Source organism: Sus scrofa, chromosome 12, assembly GCF_000003025.6.
Source record: "Sus scrofa isolate TJ Tabasco breed Duroc chromosome 12, Sscrofa11.1, whole genome shotgun sequence".
NCBI classification, from domain to species: Eukaryota; Metazoa; Chordata; class Mammalia; order Artiodactyla; family Suidae; genus Sus; species Sus scrofa.
This window is the reverse complement of record NC_010454.4, coordinates 14191499-14216574: the sequence shown is the minus strand read 5'-3', so window position 1 is coordinate 14216574 and position 25076 is coordinate 14191499. Positions and strand designations below refer to the sequence as shown.

Here is a 25076-nt window from a genome sequence, read left to right as displayed (position 1 = left end):
GCTGTGGGTGGAGGCTGCAGATGTGGCTTGGATCCCATGTTTGCTATGGCTGTGGCATAGGCTGTGATTCCACCTGTAGCCCAGGAACTTCCATATGCCGCTAGTGCAGCCCTAACAAGCAAAAAAATAAAAAAATTTAAAAAATAATAAAATAAATTTACACTTGAATTTCTTTTTTTTTCTTTTTGGGGCTGCACTATGGCATATGGAAGTCCCCAGGGTCGAATGGAGCTACAACTGCCAGCCTACACCACAGCCACACCAGATCTGAGTTGCATCTAAGACCTACACCACAGCTTGCGGCAACACTGGATGCTTAACCCACTGAGAAAGGCCAGGGATCCAACCCACATCCTCATGGACACTATGTGGGGTTCTTAACCTGCTGGGCCACAATGGGAATTCCATACACTTAAACTTCTTGATGAAGGCAATACTTTTATGACTCTAAATCACATATATTTTATTTAAAGTAGTAAGTTTTTCATAAAATCAAGTTTTTCCAGTCTGTGCAAAGGTCCATGCTTTCAGACTGAAAGTACAAGAGACACGGGTAATCTTACTGGACATAGGGATACCTCGGGACTCAAAGGTGGGGTTTAGAACAGACAGCAAAATATGGGGCCTGTAAAAGGATTCTGTTTAACAATAATGTTAATTTATCAAAGTAAAAAACGTGCCAGTACTTAAATATGTATGTATCACTACTCAAGTTGGCAAACCTGCAATCAAGCAGGCTGAAAGTTGTAATTTTTCTAGACTTACATTTTTCAGTTCAAACATTTTTACAAAAAAAGCTTTTAGCCTCCTTTCTACAGAGCAGTATAATCTAATCTTTTAGACTACAGGGTTATCAAAGACAGTCTGCGCATCTTTTCCCATAGACTGCTCCCTTTTCCCTACAGCTTATCAGCATGACACTTTTTAAGTTTGCACATGTAAAACTGGACAGCACTGACCGCAAACCTGGTGGCAGATGCTGTACCTTCATTATTTTATTTAATATTCGGACCAACCCAATAAAGTGGCTGGTATTGTGATTTAAAGATGAGAAAACAAGCTCAGAGAGGTTGTATAACCGGCCCAAGGTAACAGAGCTAGTAAATGGTGGAGCTGAGATGTGTGCAAAGATCAAATTTCAATGCTGAACTATTTCTTGCCAATGGAAACTGCTCAAAAAAGACATCACACCCAATCTTTTCATTGTTACTTCTGTACAGGTCCTTTATGCTTGAAAATAATGTGAGGTTTTTACAAAATGTCTCATTCCTCAGAAGAAAAGGATTTTAGTTTTAGAGTCTTAGAAATGTCATCCAATTGAATCGGGGGTGGGGGAGGGAGGGAAGGAGGAAAAAAAACTAAATATGTATATATTTACTGAGGCTATGTCTTCAAAAATTGGAAATGTTGACTTATCTTTGTAAATAAGCATTTTAAAGAATTTAAACGGGGAGTTCTCGTCATGGCGCAGTGGTTAACGAATCCGACTAGGAACCATGAGGTTGCGGGTTCGGTCCCTGCCCTTGCTCAGTGGGTTAACGATCCGGCGTTGCCGTGAGCTGTGGTGTAGGTTGCAGATGCGGCTCGGATCCTGCGTTGCTGTGGCTCTGCTGTGGCTCTGGCGTAGGCCGGTGGCTACAGCTCCGATTCAACCCCTAGCCTGGGAACCTCTATATGCCGCGGGAGCGGCCTAAGAAATAGCAAAGCAACAACAACAACAAAAGACAAAAAAAAAAAAAGAATTTAAACAGGGAACATGGTGAACAGAGCCAATATTTTGTAATAATTGTAAATGGAGAATACCCTTTAAAAATTGTATATAATTAAAAAAAAAATGGGAGGGCGGAAATCACAGATTTGATAAGTCCACAGAATCTGCTGGGTTTGTGCACAAGTTCAAAAAAGGCAAGCTTGTCACTAAACTCTAGCTGTCCTTATTTCTCAATTTTTGCATGGAAAACAGTTTTGATGATCTTCATTGTTAAATCCAAAAAGCATATTAAAATTAAGATTGATTTGTTTCAAGTAAGGTATTTTCTATAAAAACTTTGAAGTAAATTAAAAATTAAGTATATCCTCTTTCTGTTTAATCAAGCTATATCCAGGGTGTGTGTCTATCACCTTGGAAACCGACATGCACTGGAAAAGCAGAAACTACAACGTCCTTGGGGACGGAGAGGGTAATACACCAACAAGCTCAGGTTCTGCCTTTCACCTGAGCCAGAGAAAAGCTCATCATCGAAAAAAGAAACTGACCGCCCCAAACTCCTGCAAAGGGTAAAACCTCAGGTTACACTGCAGAGACAACAAAGCACACCCATAAAATGAAAGACAAAATCACTAGCCAGTCTTTCTTTGAACAGACAGAAAGACATGACAAAATCCCAAAGTGCTGTTACCTTAGACTTTGATGTGAATGAAGATAATGACCTTTAGAGGAAACCACTGTCAAAGAGCCATGAGTTCCCGTTGTGGCGTGGCAGTAACAACCCTGACTAGGATCCATGAGGACTCGGGTTCCATCCCTGGCCTCGCTCAGTGGGGCGGGGATCTGGCACTGCCGTGAGCTGTGGCGGAGGTTACAGACAAGGCTCGGATCCTGCATTGCTATGGCTGTGGCAGAGGCCGGCAGCTACAACTGGGATTTGACCCCCAGCCTGAGAACTTCCATATGCTGAGAGAGTGGCCATAAAAAGACCCCAAAAAAGAAGAAAATATCTAAGAACTTGAGAAAATATTTTATAATATGTGAGGAAAAAGTGTAAAATAAACTTTAATTTCTTTATATAATATGTAATTTTTAAGTAATTATATAATTTTTAAGTATTATTAAGCTAATGATACCTGCTTTTTAAATTTCTGTTTTATCTATATCTTGAAAGTTTATATATTCAAGTCTGGCTAAATACTTTTACGGTATCTTCTTTACAGAATGAAAGGGTAACTATCTCTTATGTGGGTCCCTAATTAGTCAGGCACATATGGTGCATCATAGTAGGAGATACCAAGACACCACAGTAGCCTGATAACCACCAATTACAACAAAATCGTGGTTTTAATACAATTTGCTTTTCATAGACTACAGAGATTTTATGGATTGGGATTTCTGCATGAAAAAAATGATCGCTAGAAACCAAACACTGAATTATAAAGAGAAGTGACATCATATTCCAAACATTGTTCTTCAAATACGTACATACACCTTTTACAAAATCAGAGCTTGGGATAAGCACACAGTATTTTTAAGTACTGAAATGAAGATATATGTGAGATGCTTTGGGAAGTACAACTGTGCTTTTAGTGTGCATGAATTTGGCTAAAAATGTCAATTTGTTGCCAGGTGGGACTGGGACCAACTCCCCCACCTGCTGGGCAGCCAACCGCTGCTGTTTGAGGTGAGCCTCCATTTGGGCCTTGAAGTCCTCTGCCTTCTTCTGTTCACTAACCTTAGCCTGTTGCTCAACTGCTTGTGCCTTTTCTTTCTCCACTCTGCAGAGAAAAAAGGAGGAACATATCAGAAGCTATAGGCATACCATACTGTGGGTTTGGTTCCAGACCACAGCAATAAAGCAAATATTGCAATAAAGCAAGTCATGTGAATTTGTTTCCCAGTGCAGGTAAAAGTTATGTTTACGCTACACATAGTCTATCAAGTATGCAAGAGCATTCTGTCTAAAAAACCAATATACATACTTTAATTTAAAAATACCTTAATGAGGAGTTCCCGTCGTGGCTCAGCAGTTAACGAACCCAACTAGCATCCATGAGGACGCCAGTTCCATCCCTGGCCTTGCTCAGTGGGTTAAGGATCCAGCATTGCGTGAGCTGTGGTGCAGGCCGGCGGCTGCACCTCCAACTGGACCCCTAGGCTGGGAACTTCCATGTGCCGCACTTACAGCCCTTTAAAAAAAAAAAAAAAAAAAAAAAATTCACTGTAAAAAACACAGTATCTGCAAAGCACAATAAAATGAATATGCCTATATCCTATCAGGCATCTGGCACCTAATATTAAGTGAAATCTGGTTAAATTTCATACCCTACAAAAAGCATAAAATTATTTCAATGTAAAAATAAAATTAAGATAATTAGAAACTGACAAATGCATAATAACTCAAAAAATTAGAGGACTTGAATAAACAACACATAGTAAATTAAAAGGTGGAGGAAAATTAGGACATACCGAATAAACTATTAACAGGGGTAATTCTTTCATTCTGAAATATCTGTCACATGTTAACCACTTCCTTACCTCTCAGCAAACGCCCTGATCTCCCATAATTCCAACTCTTCCTCTGCTACCCAGGTTTCAATAATGACAGGGCCAGTTTGCTTGGGTGTTTCTGGTCTCTTCGGCCGCAATGCACTCGATCGAAGGCCTTTTCTCTGAGGTGTAGGTGTTTCTTTGGAAAAGAAATCAGAGTATTTTAAGCAATACAGCTTCTAAAATCATAGAATTTCTGGCATTTCTTCTTAAATCACGAAAAGCAGAGATCCGCAAATGTTTCTTAAAGGGCCAGATGGGAAATACTTCAGACGATGTAGACCAGATGGTCTGTTACAACGTCTCAACTCTGCCTTTGTATCAGAAAAGTAGTCACAGATAGTACACAAGTGAGTGAGGGTGGCTGTGTTCCAATCCAACTTTACTAACACAACCAGATGGTGGGCAGGGCTCAGGAGCCGTGGTTTGCTAGCCCTGATACAAACGCCCTGTGGACCTTTACACAGCCTATTCCCTCTGCCTGCAACACTAGCCCTAGCCCCCTCCCCTCATCTGACTAACACCTAATTCATCCTTCAGACTGCAACATGGACACAACTTCCTCCAACAAGCATCCTATGGAGCTCCCACTGTGGCACAGCGAAAACAAATCCAACTATTATCCATGGCACTGTGGGTTTGATACCTGGCCTCCATCAGTGGGTCGGGGATGTGGCGTTGCTGTGAACTGTGGTGTAGGTTGCAGACGAGGTTTGGATCTGGTGTTGCTATGGCTCTGGCGCAGGCCAGGAGCTACAGCTCTGATTTGACCCCTAGCCTGGGAACCTTCATATGCCACAGGAGGGGCCCTACAAAGATAAAAAAAAAAAAAAAAAAAAAAAAAGCAGCAGCAGCAGCAGCATCATATATTCCTCCCAGTTGGGCTGGGTGTCCTTGTCATGCATGTACAACTCTGGCAACCTGTATTTCCCCATCACCAAGAAGAGGGGTTGGAGAACTACCAACGTAAAGGAGGGATCTGAAACTATGAAGAATAGATGTAGTCTCCCAATGACAAGATTTTGAAAGTAAAAATAGGGACAGACAAGCAATGAACCTTCCCATATGCTCAGGAAACAGGGAAGCAGTAGAATCACAGGGAAGCAAAAGAAGGAAACAGAAACAGCAGTAGGACTGGGTTGTATGAAATGACGTAAGAAAAGTGATGCAAGAGACTGCAGGGGTTTGCATCGATGGCGGTGGGGCCAAGACTGAAGACTGGTCAGGAAGGCCTCCTGTGACCTTCAGTTTCTCTGTCTAGCAACTGAGCTGTGTATTCCTACTCCAGGGCAACATTGTGTTTGTTTTTGGTTTGTTTTGTTTTTTGTTTTTTGTTTTTGTCTTTTTAGGGCCTCACCTGTGGCATACGGAGATTCCCAGGCTAGGGATCAAATAGGAGCTGTAGCCGCCGGCCTACACCACAGTCACAGCAATACTGGATCCTTAACACACTGCGCAAGGCCAGGGATCAAACCCACGTCCGCATGGATACTCGTTGGGTTTGTTAACCACTGAGCCATGATGGGAACTCCAACACTGGTTTTTTTTCTTTTTCACTTTAAAGAATAGTGCTTTACTGAATAAAGTTTTATTCACAGAAAAATAAGCTTTAATCTATGATGACTGCCAGATTGTACAGTAGAAAGCAATTTTCTTAGTTTTCCATACTGATGGGAAGGTTTCTACCAAATGCAAACAGCCCATAAAATTATAATCACAAATACAGTAACTCTATTTCAACACTTCCCACAATTACTCCCAACACTAACACAATGACATAAAATGAGTCATTCTGCCAGGTTAGATAAAATATAACAGTAACGAAAAAAATGCAAAATCACCTAATAAAAATCACATTAAAGCCTTTGTTGTATCACATCAAAAATGCAAATTTGTTGCTAAATACAGACAGAATGTCAAAATATCCTGATAATTTTAAACGTCACATTGATACACAGGATGAATGTAGTAAATGTCAAAGATCAGTACACATTTCTGCAAACTTTAGACTTGAAAATAGACTCTTACCACCCAAACATTAATGTAGTGTTGTACCATCTAAAGCTATATGTAGTTAAGATTGTCCTGCTGTATTAGGTATAAAGTGTCATTTAATATGTAGTGAAGTATAGAAAAAAGAAGAGTTGAAAAAATTAACATTTGAGACTCTCTGGAGAAGTACCTTGAAGTTCTTTTTTTGTTTGTTTTTTGTTTTTTCTTTTTAGGGCCAAACCCCTGGCATATGGAGGTTCCCCTGCTAGGGTTCGAATTGGAGCTACAGCTGCTGGCCTACACCACAGCCACAGCAATGCGGGATCTGAGCCGTGTCTGCGAACTGCACCACAGCTCACTGCAAGGCCGGATCCTTAACCCACTGAGTGAGGCCTCCAACACTGTTTTAACTTTACTAATATTTTATCATCTACTACGACTGGGACTCCCTTTTTGGTACTCTTTTCAAAAAAGCCATTTCAGTCATTTATTCTCCAAGTTAAACTTCTGAGTTAATTCAATCAAGATTCAAAAATTAAATTACACATTTGGGGACAATTAAGTTCTATAAAGTGGTAAGCTTCTACCTAGAGACAGCAGTTTCTCTGCACACACTTCTTAACATTTTTTTCCTAGATAGCTTTATTGTACATACAAAATTAAATTATTGATTTTTGCCTATTTATATCTTTAATCTGGACACCTTATTGGACTCTTTCTCATGTTAATGGTTTGGATTCTCAGGTAGAGCATCCTATCACCTTTTCTTGGCTTCCTTCAGAACAGGGACTGAATCTCAATCTTCTATGTACTGGCCACATAGTATTTATCATATAGGTGTCCATAAATGTTTCCTGAGTAATTTTTTTTTTATTTTTATTTTTTTTGCTTTTGAGGGGCACACCTGCGGCACATAGAGGTTCCCAGGCTAGGGGTAGGATCAGAGCTGCAGCTGCCCGCCTACACCACAGCCACAGCTACAGGAACTCAGAATCTGAGCCACATCTGCAACCTACACCACAGTTCATGGCAATACCAGATCCTCAACCCACTGAGCAAGGCCAAGGATCAAACCCACATCCTCATGGATACTAGTTGGATTTGTTTCCGCTGCGCCACAACAGGAACTCCCTTTCCTGAGTAATTTTTTATGCTGCTTAGGTTATTTCTACCCCGAGCTCTGAAGTATTACAAAATAGCTCTAACCCTTGAGTCAACAAAGCTTCAGTGACTACTGAGGTGTCAGATTCTGCAGCGTGTTATAGGACTACAACCAGAAAGCAAAGGTTGCCACTTCGATGCTGACGGTTTGGTGTCATACACTGCTCCACACTTTTTTTTTTTTTTTTGGTCTTTTTGCCATTTCTTGGGCCGCTCCCGTAGCATATGGAGGTTCCCAGGCTAGGGGTCCAATCAGAGCTGTAGCCACCGGCCTACGCCAGAGCCATAGCAACGCGGGATCCGAGCCACGTCTGCAACCTACACCACAGCTCATGGCAACACCAGATCCTTAACCCACTGAGCAAGGGCAGGGATCAAACCCGCAACCTCATGGTTCCTAGTCGGATTCGTTTCCGCTGCGCCATAATGGGAACTCTGCTCCCCACTTTTTTTTTTTTTTTTTAAATATAGCCTCATGGTGGCTAGGCCAGGCACTGAACCCATACCACAGCAGTAACCAGAGTCACAGTGGTGACAACGTCCGATCCTTAACCTGCTCTGCCACCCGGAAACATCCTACATCTGAATCATAAGAGGGATTACTACAGCTCTTTGTACCCTTCCTTTGCTTGGCCCGTGACTGCCGGCAGCACCGTGTATCCAGTGGAATCTTGCTGTGTTTATTACCTAAACCCTATTTTAAAAATAGAATAGTTTGTGACAAAAGAGGTTTTTTTCCAAAAGCTGAATAAAGAGTTAATTATAATCAAATTTTAGTTCATAAGATATGGCTAACAGGTGACTAATGATAGAAGAGAATTCTTTCTATTTCTTACCTTTTGGTGCTTCTGGAACGCCAATGGGGCAAATTATTTTCCTGATACAATATTCAGATCGAATGCCATAAGGACCAACATCTCGCCTCTTAATTATTTCTGTTGTTGTGATTTCAGTTTCAGATGTTTCTATGGTGATTTAATTCACATAGTATTAATAACAACCCAAAATATTCTGAGACTAAAAAGGTACAGCATCTGAGAGTTTAAAAAAAGAGACACGCATAGAATAAATCTTTGGAAACGTTTGCTTAATGAACAACCACAGCACCATCGCTAGAGAGCGACGATACCGAGTTTCCTCCTCCCTGAAAGAAAAAAAATTTTTTTCCAGTCACACCCCCGGCATGTGGAAGTTCCCAGGCTACGGATAGAACCTGTGCCACAGCAGCCACCCAAGATGCTGCAGTGACAACCTGGGATCCTTAACCTACTGTGCCCCAAGAGAATTCCTTCGCTTTTTTTTTTTTTCTTTGCTTTTTAGGGCTACAGCTTTGGCATATGGAGTTTACCAGGCTAGGGGTCTAATCAGAGCTATAGCTGCCGGCCTACACCACAGCCACAGCAACAGGGGATCCAAGCCATGTCTGCGACCTACACAGCAACGCTGGATCCTTAACCTGCTGAGCAAGGCCAGGGATCGAACCTGCAACCTCATAGTTCCTAGTCGGATTCGTTTCCGCTGTGCCATGACAGGAACACCTGTTTTTGTTTTTTGCTGTTTTTTTTTTTTTTAAAATGTTTTAACTGAGTGAAATGCTATTGGAGGCAGCTTTGTTCCTGGTGGCAAAATTCAGTCCAAATAATAAAAACCCTAGGAAAGCAGCAGCAAGCACAAGGTTCCAGAAGTGCCAGTGTAAATGATTTATACTCTACAGTAAGAACTATCTTTTAAAAATTCACACTGGTTCACACGTTAGTGACTCACTTTATAATCCTCTATCCAGCCTCCAGGATTTTCAAGCATGTGCTGCCAAACTTTAGCAAAGCTGCACTTTCAAAGCACTAGGCATTGCATTTTAATAAATAACAGACATTCTTAAATTGAAGGGTCAAGTGATTTTTCTCTTGAAAATGGAAACTAGCATATAAAACCCCCTTACCTGTCCGTGTGGTCCCTCCTCCTGGAGGAGCCTTGGCTGCCATGTCATCCCATCGCAGACTCGCCCAGAGCAACCGCAACATGAGGCTCACTCCAGCTAAGGACTTCACGGTCTGAAGTCTATACCTGAAAGAAAAACCCGAGGAAACCCATGTATGTATATTCTCTATCTCCCGCCCCCACTCACACACATCCACACTTTCTATCACAACGAAGGACTCCCTTCTGTCCACATCATGACTTCCACATTTACAATATGGTTTTGCATGTACTTTGGTTATTTTATGTCCCTTAATAAATGAACATTTGTTCCTAAGGGTAACATCTAACAATTTAAAAAGGGGTTGGAGTGAAAGTTCCTGTGTGGTGCAGGTGGTTAAGGACCTAGTGCTGCCGCAGCTGTGGTGCTATCTGCTACTGCGGCAGAGGTTTGCTCTCTGGTCTGGGAACTTCCACATGCCACAGGTGCAGCCCAATAAATAAGTAAATAAATTTTAAAAATAATAATAAAAAAATAGGAGTTCCCGGCATGGCTCAGTGGAAACGAATCTGACTAGTATCCACGAGGATGCAGGTTCAATCCCTGGCCTTGCTCAGTGGGTTAAGGATCCGGCAGTTGCCGTCAGCTGTGGTGTAGGTTGCAGATGCAGCCTGGATCCAGGGTTGCTGTGGCTCTGGCGTAGGCTGGTGGCTACAGCTCCGACTCGACCCCTGGACTGGGAACCTCCATATTCCACTGGTGTGGACAAAAACAAAATAAAATAGAATAAAATAAATGAAAAGGCACAGGAGTCACTTCAAATGCCATATAAATTTGTAAGATGTTTCACTGTAAGACTGATACAACAACAATTTATGAAGATTTTATAAATTTAGCCTAATTTCAAAGTATGTGTTAGAAAACCTATGAATGAGAGCAAATATAGAGAAATAAATGTGTGACTTAATATGATAAAACAGATAAAGAAGGATAAAATCTCAACTGATTGCTTTTTGCTGAAACAAATGGAAAATGTTTACATTTTCTCAAAAAGCAAAACAAAAAGACCTCACAAATTCAGTAAGACCTTTCCAGATGGACAGAGATTTTGTATTCAAATGGAAGTTCTGTAAAACCTGCACTACTGGACGATGAATACTGCCGCACTAACACTGGAGCAACAAAACGAGTGTAGTCCTGGAATCCTGTGACACGATGACTAAGAAGGACATCCCTCTGTGAGCCACTCTTCAGGCGACAAAGGTACCTCTGCTCAGGTTTTTTTTCTAAGTGCTGTATGCAAAGTTCCTGAACACTTCAGATATTCTTTACAAAGAATATTGAAAACACATTTCCAAATGAATTTACAATAGCAATGAATATCACGTCTTAAAATGGAGTTAACCGTGGAACAGTTTAAAGCAGCCCTAGGCTGTCAATTCTCTATCAGTGGTTTCTGCAAAATTAAATACGTTGTTGACATTTCCGTATACTTAAATAAATATCTGACTGACGGTAGTGTGGAGAAAACCTATAAAATGCAAGTAATTCCTCCTCTAATAGAGGTATATGAGGGAAATCTTAGACAATTCGTATTTGAAAAGCAATGTTCTCCATTCTTAATGTTAAGTGGGAAAAACGAACAATGTGAGAAAGGGAAAGCTCTGGCCTAAACGGTGCTGCAACTTTTAACCTTCCCATCTCCACCTGGGACACCATTGTTTTCTTAGCTGAGCTATCACTCTGCGAATCCTCTGACGGGGACAGAAGAGTTCTTAAATTAGAGGGCGGGCAAATGTGAATTAGTGCAGGGAGGTCCTGAGAAGGGGAAAGTATCTATCACTTTCAGATCACACATCCTACAGAAATGCGTAGGGAACTAGGGACTCACAGGAGAGAAAACAAGTATTTATTTGGAAAGAGAGTTTTTTTCTCATTCTCTCTTCTTCCTCCAAAATCACTCTCAACAAACCACAACTTTAAAGCATCTCTATCTTACAATGGAAACAACACTAGGTGGGGAACACATGCTGTGCGTGCATTAGGGCCAGTTCATTCATTTACTCATTAAAAAAAAAATATTTGAATGTCTTCTATGTGTTAAACTATGTGAAAGGGGCTGAGGACACAGAAATGGATTATAATCTCTCCCTGCATCCTCCGGAGCTGTAACAGAAGAAAGCACAGAGAGGGGTATCTGATTTGGCTCCAGAACGGGGATGAGAGCTTTGCTGGAGTCTCAGGGGACCAGGGTGTGGGGCAGCTGACCAAAGGCAAGAGGTGCTTAGGAGGCACACGTGCTTAGGAGGCAGCGGTACAAGAGCACGCACTTCTTCCTAGTAACCACATTCGCTGTGCTGTGGCTGCAGGAAGGTTGTGGAGGTGCAACAAGAGATGAAGTTGGCACGAGAGAGGAAGGCAGGAGCCAGAATGTGCTGCACCAAATGCAAGGATTAAAGAGCATCAGAGGCAGTCTGTAAGGAGAGCTCTGGAATGTGGCCAGTTTTGCATGGGTGTGAAAGGGAAGGACTTCTGAGAGATGCGGTGTACAAGTGACCCATACTTTCCCCTTCCAGCCCTGCAGAAGTTAACATGTCCTCTCTAAATGCTTGCTCAGCTCAGTCAGAATATTCACAGGATGGATCTGCATTTGAGGAGGGTCCTTCTGACGGCACCGTGGGGAATCCTACTGGTTCAAAGCGATCATGAAACACAGAATCAGAGCCTGGGGAAAGGGGAGGAAGGGAATGGACAGTGTGGAGGGAAAAGGAGGACCTACAAGTCAATGAGACAAGTTTCACGTTTTCAATACCGCTCAGCCTTAACATTAAATTAATAAAAACCAAACATGCGCCTTTGGCATTCTTAGCTCCTACTCTAAGCATCTGACATATTTTATTCAAGTGTAAGTAGAAAAATGCATTTCACATGCATGGTTTTCATAGCGATACATTTTTTTAAATGCATTCTAAAGTCAAGAATAATTTGCATCTTTACCCATGCCTCCATTACAGAAGGGATTATATTTTTCTCAGTTTCAGCAAATTAAGACGTCAGCATAAACCTGAAGGCAATATCTGCTTAAAATGTACGGAAAGGTATTTCCTTCCATTAAAAAATGAGAAATTAACTAAACAGACACAAACTGTGCCCCCAGTGCATATTAAAACATAATACAAGGCTTCTGAAACCCAGCAGTGCAGAAAAGGGCCCTGGGCAACACGTGAACAGAACTGGCTCAGAGAACGGTGCTTCCCCAGTCAAGCCTCCCTTCCGTTTCAGAATAGAAAAGAGCAGAAAGGTCGGCCTCCACACCTGTCAGGTCACTTTAATTAAAGTATTTGTACATAGTAACTTTTCCAGTGGGAAAGAAGTTACCTGCAGGACAGTCAAGGATACATTTTGGGACCGCTCTCAATGAAGAAAGCAGAAAAGTGCAGAGTAATCCTACAAATCCATGAACTGTAATGAAGAGTTCCTTGATTCCCTGCAGGATTCTGCAAATCCTTCATTGCAGGCCCTGCAGAGAAATTGTACTTTTCAGCTGTCTCTATTGAATGTGTAATGGATTGATGATATCTTAATTCAAATCAAAAGACGAGTTATTAAAAACTTGGTTAAACCAACTATGACTGGTCATTTAATTAATTCTTTTATAGAGAGCACTCAGTTACCAACTACGACTGGTCATTTAATTAATTCCTTTATAGAGAGCACTCAGTTACAGTCTTTTTTTTTTTTTTAAATACCTGCTAACTGGAATATAAAGGAAACAAAAAAAGTATGACTTTAACTTAAAGAAACTAGAACCACGCTAAAGACACATAGCGATGAAGCCTAAAGTGAAACGGAGTTAGGAACCTGCTGACGTCATTTAATAGCAGGATCCTAGCGACATCTAAAGGCAACCAAGACCGTTCCTGGTTCCGACGCATGCCCCACAGAACCCTTAGGTCTTCGAAGTTCATGTTCCATCCTTTTCAATTGTAAGGGAGAAAAGACAAAAAGACGAGGACATGAAAAAGGACAAAGCAAGGACAAATATGTGAAATGGGATACAGCAGATAAAGTACTGGACTGGGGTTTAGGATTCAGGGAAACCAGGCGCTATTCCTAACTTAGTCCCTCTGTGGCCAGAGGCAAATTATTATGCATCTATAAAAGGTAAGAATTTCTAAGATCCTTTCCCAATATAAAACGCCACGATCTTCCAACTGCCAACACTATGTACTTAATGCTCGCTGCCCAGAAAATTTAAAATTAAGACTATTTCTGGGTTTAAAACAAAATCTCAAAGGAATCTCAGAGAATATCTTCTCTCACGTAAATAACAGAGAACTCCAAAACAGATGTTTATCATGCAAATAAATTCCACTGGGACTATTCCACATTACGATGAACCTTGCGTGATTTATAGGTGTGTTTCCTATGTCTTCTGTTTTTATGAATTACCTAAAAGAAATAAAATACAAACAGTCCAAAGAGTTGGTGATTACCCAATTCTCTGATTCTCTCTCACTCCCAGAGTAAACACATGCAACAACTTGGAAGGTTAAACCACAACTGTTTGACACATTTCTTTTGTCTTGTGAAAAGTGAAGTTGAGTTCATTTTAAAGGATTCCTTTACATTTTCAGTCTTTAAACATTTCCCCTTAAGTTGGCCAAGTTAAAAAATTCTCTGTACCTTATTTCCATTACTAACTCTGCCCATTAAATATGTATTTCCCTGTCTTATTTCTATTATCTCATAAGTGAGATATCCTTATTAGATAATTCTTTAAAAACGTTCTCCGTCCCCCGAATACATTTTAAAGTACGTACCTCCAGGTGATACCAAAGGTTGGTCTAGGAGAAGGATACGGCCATATGTCCAAGGCAGGTTTTGCATTGTAATTAAAATAAGGGACTTCTCGGATTCCTGCTTTTCTGGCCAACTTTTTTAAGTCATCATTAGGCAAAACAAATATGCTCTTCTTGCTGCTCTTGGTGATAAATTTTCTGTATGAGGGCAGAGCTGTACCTGAACGAGTCTTCTTGGGTCTTGAAAATTTCATGAGTTTCACTTTGTCTCTGGTGGAATATTCTTTGCTCACAGTCATAGACGTTACCAGAGTGCCTCCTGCGGTGGTCAGTGAGTCTGTCACTGTCGTGGTGACGACAGTTTTGCTCTGCTCCTTCACAGAGATGATGTCCACACTGCTGCCTGAGGAGGGCGTGGACAGCTTTGTTACAGTGGTGGTGGTGGTTGTGACCGTGGACTTGGCACAATTTTCTGTGGAAGAAACCACAGTCTGCTTATCACCTTTGGCTACCTTAATTACGGTCTTTGACTCTGTGGCCACTGTGGAGGTCCTGGTGGTGACTTCTGTGATGACTGTTTTTCTTTTAGATTCTCCACTGACATTTTCATCTTTGTGGGTGGGCAGGCCGTTTTCATCAATAAAATCGTTACTGAGGTTAGACTCTTCTCCAGAAGTAAGAGGCGACGACGTAACTTTCTTAACTTCCGAGGTTTCAATTTCCATATCTTCCACCTGACTGGCTGAACTGCTTTCTGGACAAGAGGGCGGAGGCGTGGTGGCTTGTGCGCTCTCAGACCCCCTGGCTGATGGCAGGGACTCTGGGCTATCTTGATAGTCGCCTTCAGCATCTGAAGATCTCAGTAAACGGGATTTTGTTTCCAAGTTGTTTTTTTCATTAAAATCTTCCATGATGACATCGCCATTCATGAATGGCTTTACAGCAGATTCTTTAACAGTCAAAGGTTTAAGATCATTCTCAGGAATTATTTTATTTATATTATTAACCTTTGGTTCAATGTCACCACTTCCTACTTTACTCTCAGAGATCTCTTTCAAGCGTTCACCTTTCAAATACGCTATAGGTTTATTATCTTTTCCATTTATTTGAAAGGTACTTGCTTTCTGTCCTTTCTTTTCAGACTCTCGGTTTTCATTATTCTTTTTGTCAGTGACACTTTTCAGATTTGTCTGATCAATACATTTATTAGCTGGTCTCTCCTCTAATTTCTGATCTTGACTTGGTTTTTTACCATTTGCTTCATTTACCCTGCCCTGCAGCCTGCTGTCATAGTTTCCAGTGGACTTATCTGAACCAAAGTCACGTTTCAATGGTTCCAAGCCTTCCACACCTTGTTCTTGAGTTATTAACTGTTCAGAAATACTTTCATTGCTGTTCTGAACAATCATATCTTCTTCACTGCTGTCTTGAATAGACATAGTATCAGAACTATTTTCCAAAGTGCTATTATATTCAGAGTCACATCCCAGCTTTCCTTCAAAGTCTATTGCTTTTGACAGAGATGGGGTATCTCTGTCATCAGTACTCTTAGGTACCGATGGAAGTAAAGGGCTCTGGGAAGGAGAAACAAGGCTGTCATTATCCTCCTGTGTGAGTGGTTTTTTGTTCTTATAGATCAAAGTACCAATTTCATCTGCACTGGCTAATTTAGAGTCATTAAGGAGAAAATCACTTCCTTTTGGCTTACTCTTACTAGGTTCCTGGTCTTTCCTGGCAGGTTCAGAGAGACTCTCATCTACGTCACTTCGAGCAGAATGTGGTTTCTGACCGTTTGTCTCTGTGCTCTGAATGGAAACGTCACCTAACATTTGATCTTTTGGATAGAGTTTGTTTGCTGTGTGATCAGCATCACTGATCCTAAGAACTGAGGAATCACTTTGTGAACATCCCCGAATCAAGTCATCGGATTTATCATTACTTGCCTTAGAGCTCTGCTCTTGTCTGAGCAAGTCACTCTGACACCCTTCTTTTGCTTTTGTTAGTACTGGTAACTCAGACAGATTTTTCAAAGAACTCGGAGAAGTCTTCCCCACACCCTTAATTCCACCCTCCAACTTCATTTTGTCGTGGCGTTGTTTTTCTTCCAGTGTAAACTGTTTGATTCTCCTTTCAAGAAGTCCATCTAGTTTAGATGATTTGATTTTCTTTTTATAACTAGTCCTTAGATGAAAACCCTCACTGACATTGACCACATCCACTTGAGAACTTTCCTGACAATTTATACGTGACTCTGTTTTCACATCATCATCTATTTCCATTGGCTCTTCCTTAAAGGATTTATCATTGTCAGAATCTAAAACTTCTTTTATATCTGTGAAACAAAGACATTTATAAAAATGTAATTCTTACTCTGAAACGTGGAAATCATGATTAATATTTTTATTTAAAAACATACCAGTTTTTCTTATTTTTACCGAAAACCTTAACTATAAATATCAATATATTTTAAAGAAATGATATGATTAAAAAAGGTCAATGGACAGGGCTAGGTTTTACAAAAGGTTAAAAAAAAAACACATATACTCCAAACATTTTTTTTTTTTTTTTTTTTGCTTTTTAGGGCCACACCCGAGACATATGGAAGTTCCCAGGTGAGGGGTCAGATCGGAGCTACAGCTGCTGGCGTATGCCACAGCCACAGCAGTGCAGGATCTGAGCTGGGTCTGCTATCTACACCATAGCTCACAGCAACGCTGGATCCTTAACCCACTAAGCAAGGCCAAGGATTGAACCCACATCCTCATGGATACTAGTCGGATTCGTTTCTATTGCAATGAGGAACTCCCCCAAATATTTAAAAATTGTGATTCCTAGGATCTAAAAATGCTGGAATGAGGCAAGGAAAATGACTCAGTACATAACAGCTATTGCATATACCAATACCTTCACATAAGACTTTGTACAAAGTATTTTACGTTTATAAAACATCTTAAGGTTCGCTTAGCTTATCTAGTTTTTAAAAACAACTTTTCACAAAAGACAACATAAGTTCCTCAGAAAGTTGAACACAGAGTTATCTCTTGATCTAGGAATTCCATCCCTCCGTATTTATTCAAGAGAAATAAAACAGGTCCACACAAGAACTTGTACACAAATGTTCATATCAGCTTTATTCTTAGCCAAAAAGAAACCCAAATGTCCAACAACTGACGAATGGATAAATAAAATGTGATGAATCCACACAATGGAATGGCTTTTTGTAAATAAAAAGGAATGGAATACCAATATATGCTACAACATGGATGAATTTTGAAACCATGCTAACTGAAAGAAGCCAGACACAATACTACCTGATTCTGTTTATATGGAATGTCCAAAACAGGCAAATCCAGAGACAGAAAGTACACTGGGAAGACTGGAGACTGACTGCTAGTGGGTATGACGTTTCTTTTCAGGGTGATGAAAATATTCTAAAATTAAGTGTGGTGATGAGTGAACAACTCTGTAAATATACTGAAAACCACTGAACTATACAGTTTAAGTGGATGAATTACATGGTATATGAGTTATGTTTCAATAAATCTGTTACCAAAAAGAGACAGTGCAGTACCTTTCCTGCTGTGCGAACTAGATCCAGGGCACTCTTATCACCCCAGGCTGCCCTCCACCCCGACTCTCCTTACCTTGGTCCTTCTTCTCAGTAATCTTTGAAATGTCCATTTCACTTTGGTCTGCTCCTTTTGCAGCATCTGAATCTTTTACCTCTCTTTTCTCAGAATCAGGCTCTGTTTTCATTTTTTTTGGACTTCGTGGACTTTTTCTTCTATCTGATTCATCCATATTTTCATCCATATTATTTTTAGCTTAAAAAAAAAACCCATATGTAGTAATTACAAGCATGTCAAATTTTAGCAATTTACCTTAACACAGCTAGTTTAGTGGAAATGATCAAGTATGGCCCAGCAATTTATACTTTTTTACTCAGAAAAAGAAAAAACAACGTTGAAGGTGCTACATGCTTTCTTATACACCTAGCTGACCTACAGCATAGCAGGAATAACTACATTTTAAATGTACTTCAGAATCCTTCACACATGAGACTATTTCACCCTGTGCATTGATTCCAGAAAGTCCGCATCAGTGGTTTCTAACACACTCTGTATTACAGAACCATATTAGAACTGGGTAAATGCTGTGTCCCCTATCCAGAAAAAAGTACATACACAAACTTTCATAATACATTTCAATGGATTCTTGGATAGCCTTGAAGTCTATCTATGAACTCCAGGTTAAGAATACATAAATCTGCATCACAGAATAAAGAAAAACCTCCAAACGTGTAGCCTTCTTTGGACCTGATCTACTGCCAACGGCAAAAAGGCATCTCTGAGAAAACTGGTATAAATGGAATATGGACTGAGAAGCAGACGATTAATATGTTAAATATTTCTAATTGTGTTGAATGTGATAATGGCATGGGGGTTACGGAAAAAATGTTCACTTCAGCTAGAGTTACATACTGAACCACTTTTTGGTAAATAAATGAGTTCTAGGATTTGCTTTAAACACAGGGGAAAAACTCTAGGAAAAAAAGTGGGCAGTGACAACTGAAAGGAAAGTGATAGAATTTGTTAATTGTTAAAGATGAGTCATGGTAGCTCATTATCCTGTTCTGTTTTACTTTGTGTAGTTACAAATTTTCCACAAGGAAAAAAAAAAAAAAAAACCCCAGAGAAGAGAACTATTGTCTAGATGAATCTTCCTGGGTCTTAGTGGTGTATTTTCTACCTTTTATTTTCTTTTTGCTTGAACCCTAATATAGCAAGGTATACTTTTTTTAATTTAAATGAATGACTCCTTCTGGAAAGGTTTGGCTGAGGGTAGAGTGCAAAAAACACACTCACACCTGTTCAAGATAGCAGGGTACTGGTGAGAGAAGAGGATCGGGGATCGTAGAAAAGGGTAACGGGCAGCATCTGCACCTCACAGGCAACAAACAGGACAGAACACTAAACAGATGCTTTCCTTATTCAATGCTTTAGTTATTTCAGAAGTGGGCAGTATTTTTTTCCATGGTTTCAAGTGGCTCGAAAAAAGCTTTACATGACAGTGGTAGCTCCATCTATTAGCTGTAAGGACCCTGATGTTTAAAACAGACAATTATACAATGATTGCCCTCCTCATTAAAAGTTTTTCTGACATTACAAATACTGATATTTTTATGAATTAATATGTAAAACAAATGCCTCTGAGATAGAATAGAGGTGAGAGATAAGGGGCACAAACAAGCGGAACTCTGGTCTTCAGATGCTAAGTCAATTGTTCCCTGAACTACATTGTTCTGTTTCTCAATATGCCTTTGTCTCTATCAAATGATCAAATTAGTCTAAGCATTATTATAGGGACAACAGTTCTGAGATTATAATCTGCAACTGATGTTGATTTATATAAATGTACAAAGCCACTGTTGCCTTCACTCTAACTCCTGCTCTGCCATTAAGCTAAGACAATGTTACACTGCTGCTTTCTTCCCTGCTACCAAGTAGGAGGAAAATGGGCTAGAAGACCAACCTTGTACCCACTAGAAAGAGGCCCAGCATTTGGGCAATAGAAAGCCCTATGCTAAGCAAAGTAGATACAAAATAATTGTGCTAAACCCTAAATAATTTGCATATTGATCATCTGTATTTTGTTACACAGGTCAAACCAGGTCAGACACAATTAAACAAAAGCTCTCTGTAACTGTAAAGTGGTGCATGTGTAACTGGAGCAACAAAATGGTAGTAAAAACTTATAACAATCTTTTGGAATTCATTACAATGGATCTATATCTGTATCTATACATAATGGATTATAATGAGGTGAATACTGAATATTTCTATGTAGCAAATGGAAAGTTACTAAGCATTTACTATATGTAAGTAAGACTCCTAGCCCCCAAAAAATAACTTTAGTGAATTTTATAAAATACACATTTTTTTCTGTTAAAAGACAATTCAGGAGTTCCCGTCGTGGCGCAGTGGTTAACAAATCCGACTAGGAACCATGAGGTTGCGGGTTCGGTCCCTGCCCTTGCTAAGTGGGTTAACGATCCGGCGTTGCCGTGAGCTGTGGTGTAGGTTGCAGACGCGGCTCGGATCCCGCGTTGCTGTGGCTCTGGCGTAGGCCGGTGGCTATAGCTCCGATTCAACCCCTAGCCTGGGAACCTCCATATGCCGTGGGAGCGGCCCAAGAAATAGCAGCAACAACAACAACCAAAAGACAAAAAAAAAAAAAAAAAAAAAAAAAAAAAAAAAAGACAATTCAATGGTAACTTTCCCACATTAACAGTTTCAAAAATCTACCCGTTTCATCAGAGCCATTCACAAGGATCCTAGCCAAATCAGTTAGCTAGGTACGTACATAGTATTTATTTGGTTCTAGAGCACAGGCTTCATAGGAAAGAACACATTATACCATAAATCAGCAGGTTATACTGCACAGGGAACAGAACTGCTTTTGAAAATCACTTAGATAACAAAGGAGAGACAACACGATGGAACGCAAAAAGGGCAGTGGAAGTCAGGAGACACAGGTTTCAGCCAGGAGTCTATCAATCTGTGTGTGAGTTTCAATAAGTCATTTGATGTCTTTATGAAATAGTAAGCTTGTATAACATGAGTTTCAAAACACATGGTCTTCTAAAAGCAATTTACCTCTAGAGATCTCTGATTCTAAATACTAAGGTCATTAGCTAGTAGCATAAACTGAGCCAACACCTCCATTATGTGACAGTGCTATGGAAGCCTCTATCAAATTTTCTTCCTGGTTTTGTTTTGTGTTACAATGCTGAGGTTACCAAACATGTGACTCCTGGACACATCAAGGAGTAATGAATTTAAGCTTTTAGAAAAACCATTAGATAGCTGAGGACTTTTAACATGTTCATCTTTTAAAGCTAAAATCCTAGATACCAAAAATACAAGAGGAGTTTCGTAGTGGCTCAGTGGGTTAAGGATCCAGCATTGGCATTGCCATGGCTCTGGTTACAGCTGTGGTGCAGTGTGGATCTCTAGCCCTGGAACTTTCCACATGCTGTGAGTGTAGCCAAGAGGAAAAAAAAAATCCTAGATATCAAAATCCTGTGAATAAAGGTAATTTCAAAAATTTCAGAGTTTATAATTATTAAACTACATTAATAATTTTGCGTATTCGAGTAAGAATTTTAGAAAAATACTTTCATCCCAGGTTGGGGGGCGGGGAGATGGGCTGAGGGTTTGGGATGGAAATGCTATAAAATTGGGTTGTTATGATCATTGTACAACTATAAATGTAATAAAATTCACTGAGTAACTAAAAAAAAAAGAAAAAGAAAAAGAAAAATACTTTCATCCAAAATACAGTCAATAACTTATAAGAATATATATCAGAAATAATTGTGCAAGAAAAGTTAACTTTGATTACTTACTTCCATCTAATGACTTTCTGTAATTCACATTAGTATTGCCTGGCAATTTAGGAACAAACCTATAAACGTGAGTTTTACTAATCCAGCTCCAACCACCATATCCTGTTACTCTGTATTCCTCTCCTTTTTGTTTCCAAACCTGGTGTAAATGAAAACATGGTGATTAAAAAAGAATGAGAATGTTCTGTAAAGTACATGCGGTTTACACGTTTTTTACCAAATAAAGTCACCAGTCAGGCAAATTAATTAAATTTTCCAGTCAATTTTATCTTCACTGGGAATCAAAGATTTATGAAAAAATTTAATAGTCCGTCCTAATATGAAAAATGTAAAACAATTTATTTTATTTTAATTTTTGTCTTTTTGCCTTTTCTGGGGCCACTCCCGCGGCATATGGAGGTTCCCGGGCTAGGGGTCGAATCGGAGACGTAGCCTCCGACCTATACCAGAGCCACAGCAACAAGGGGATCCGAGCCACGTCTGTGACCTACACCACAGCTCACGGCAAGACGGGATCCTTAACCCACTGAGCAAGGATCGAACCTGCAACCTCATGGTTCCTAGTCAGATTCGTTAACCACTGAGCCACGACGGGAACTCGAAACAATTTTAAATTTTATAACAATTTCAACAAATTGGTCTAATGACTCACCTATATGCTACTAAGATAAATCTATTCTTAGTAAAGTGCCACAAAGGATGAGATCCCTGGTGGCACAGTAGGTTAAGGATCTGGCATTGTCACTGCTGTGGTGTGGATTTGAACCCTGGTTTGGGAACTTCCACATGTGACAGGTGCAGCCAAAAAAAGAAAAAAAGAGAAAGAAAGAAAGAGAGAAAGAGAGAGAGAGAGAAAGAAAGAAAAAGTGCCATAAAGATTTACTTTATTCTGTTAATCAAAAAGAGTGTGTCAGGGAGTTCCCACTGTGGCTCCTCGGGTTAAGAATCCGACTAGCAACCATGCAGGTTCAATCCTTGGTCTTGCTCAGTGGGTTAAAAGATCCAGTGCTGCCAAAAGCTGTGGTTTAGGTCAAAGACATGGCTTGGACCTGGACCTGACGTCGCTAGGGCTGTGGTGTAGATCGGTGCCTGCTGCGAGCCTGGGAACTCCCATATGCCTTGGGTGCGGCCCTAAAAAGACCAAAAAAAAAAAAAACAAAACCAGGGTGTCAAAAGTAAAACAAAATGATTAAGTGTTCAAAGTTGCAGAATCAAAGTCTCAGAAATGCCTAACACAATTTAAAAGAGCATATACTAAAATTACCTGATGCTTAACTGGAAATGTATATTTTACCCATGTAGCTTGTTGCATTGTTTCTTCCTCTTCTTGTTTTTTCTCCTTTTTTTTGACTTTCTCCTTTTCTTCTCTTTCAATTGATGTCATCCTGTGTAACCTAAGAATATATGGATAGAAAGACAGAATTACATTTAACATCGAAGAATAAACAAAAAACCATAAAAATCTAATACTGAAAATCAGGAAGACAAAAATAAAGAATGGTTAGCTATAACCCCACAACCCAGATAACCCATACTCACAAAAATAAGCAGATGTACAAATCTGTAACAGGAAAGAACCAAATAGTACAAAAAGGCAATCACAAATTGTCCTATTCTTCCCGTATGCCTCTCCACAGGAAACATACTCACTCACGACTTATTTCATGCACACACCAGCACTATGTTTACACAAAAAAGGTATTATATTGCAAATACAACTACACAGTTGTTGTTTTTGTTTTTTTCTTTTTCAGTTGCACCTATGTATACGGAATTTCCCAGGCCAGGGATCAAATCCAAGCCGGAGAATGACCTACATCACAGCTGTAGCAAAGCCGGATCATTAACCCACTGCGCCACAGTAGAAACTCCTCCACAGTTTTTAATCAATGGGAAACTATACTAGATTTCTCCATACTAGAAGATACATGTATCTTCTTTCCTTTCCCCCAAAAGACCAACACATCCAAAAACTTCTATTTTATCAACCAATATTTCTCTCTCTCACTTGGGATTTTAAAATCTTTCCAGGTACACTAACAGAGAACATGGGCTTCCTACAACCACAAAGGGGCCCCACAGCTCCCGCTTTTGGGTGACGGGAAGGGTTGGACAGGAAGGACCACACTGCTGAGGCATTCATCATGAGGCATACGCAGAGCTCACACTCTTTCTTCAGGCAGGAAAACGGCTATCCTTGGCTATCACTGGACGTGCTAGTAAGGAGATGGGCAGGCCTGTGGTGAGGCTCTGCTTTAAGGTGATTAGACTAGATTTCCAAGAATGGGAATATTTCCCATAAGCAAGAAGATTAATCAAACCTACATGCAAAGGAGTGCCAACCTCTAAGAGCCTTACTGGTGGGGAGAACTGCTTTAATCACACCCTAACCAAAGGGAGCCAATTCTGAATGCACAGCTATATCAAAACGAGATCTTTTGTTAACCTGGGGAAGGGGAAGGTGCTAGAAAGATGTGAGGCAGATTTAATTCTTTTTATCTCATTCCTCGGCCCCAAACTCCTTATCTGTCTACCTACTTATCTATCTCCACTTAGAAAAAAGCTTTGTGTCCCTGTGACTACAGGACCCTAGAATCTGGCGTCCCCCAGGCTGAGAGCTCACGCCTGTTAACGGCACACAACTAGTAGAGCAAAGAGCCTTCACTCTCTCGTGATGGATGGGAGGAGGGGAAAGGGAGTAGATTCTCACTGGGGACTAACTTCGACTCAAATACCACAGATCCGTCACCACACCTGGAACAGTGGAGTGGCCAAGCTCTGTAGGCACAGCATGGTGGGGGACCTGACAGTCTTAGCTCATCAGAGTATCTGCAAGGAGTGACTGAGCCAGGACCAAGCAGTAGTTCTCATCAGTTTTTGTGGCCTCAGTTTAAACACTTATGAGAGGCCAGGTCTGGCACAGCAACTGAGCCACCTTTACTGACGGTGACCAGGAAGGCAGCACCGTGTGGGGAGAACACCACTGCAGTGGCACTCCGGGAACTCAGGGCTAAGCTGGGCACTTAGCTTGTCCTTCTTAGTGTTTCCTTGAGAAACGGGTCCATTCTCATCACCAAAGACAAAGGCTTCACTTTGCTGAGGATGCCAGGCCAGTGAGATCGAATGGAGCTAATCTGCTATGTGAACTATCCCAGAGTAAATGCTACTGCTTCCCCTCCCACCAAGACCATCTTAAGGGAAAAGGCAGCAGGAAAGGTGAGCTCTGAAGGAGTGATTCCACCTGGCTGGGCAGAAATCTTGGCTCCTGCTGGCAGCCTGGGAGCCCCAGGAAGGACACCCCATCGGCCTGGTACCACATAGCCCCCAGAAGCTGCTCAGTACAGGCAGGTGCTCCTTCCACCTGTCCACGGTTAACTAAAAGCCGGATCAGGAGTGTGGACTGAGCCTCAACTCCATTCCCCGTCTCCACAGAGGTTTGCTGCACTTGTCTTCCCTACAGGAAAGGACGTTTTATGTCCTTCTGAGTAAATGTGAGGAGTATCCTTTCATGCTTCCCAGCGGTAGGAGGGCTGA

The 25076-nt window shown here is 40.6% G+C and overlaps 1 protein-coding gene across 1 annotated transcript in view; it reads right to left on the bottom strand.

Moving 5' to 3' along the window:
• BPTF (bromodomain PHD finger transcription factor) overlaps positions 1-25076 on the bottom strand; it is a 141868-nt gene that overhangs the window by 38236 nt on the left and 78556 nt on the right. The window contains 8 exon segments of the mRNA XM_021068118.1: positions 3447-3489; positions 4250-4400; positions 8251-8379; positions 9354-9478; positions 14156-16466; positions 17779-17958; positions 21543-21681; positions 22807-22936. Coding sequence (XP_020923777.1) covers positions 3447-3489; positions 4250-4400; positions 8251-8379; positions 9354-9478; positions 14156-16466; positions 17779-17958; positions 21543-21681; positions 22807-22936 — 3208 coding nt within the window.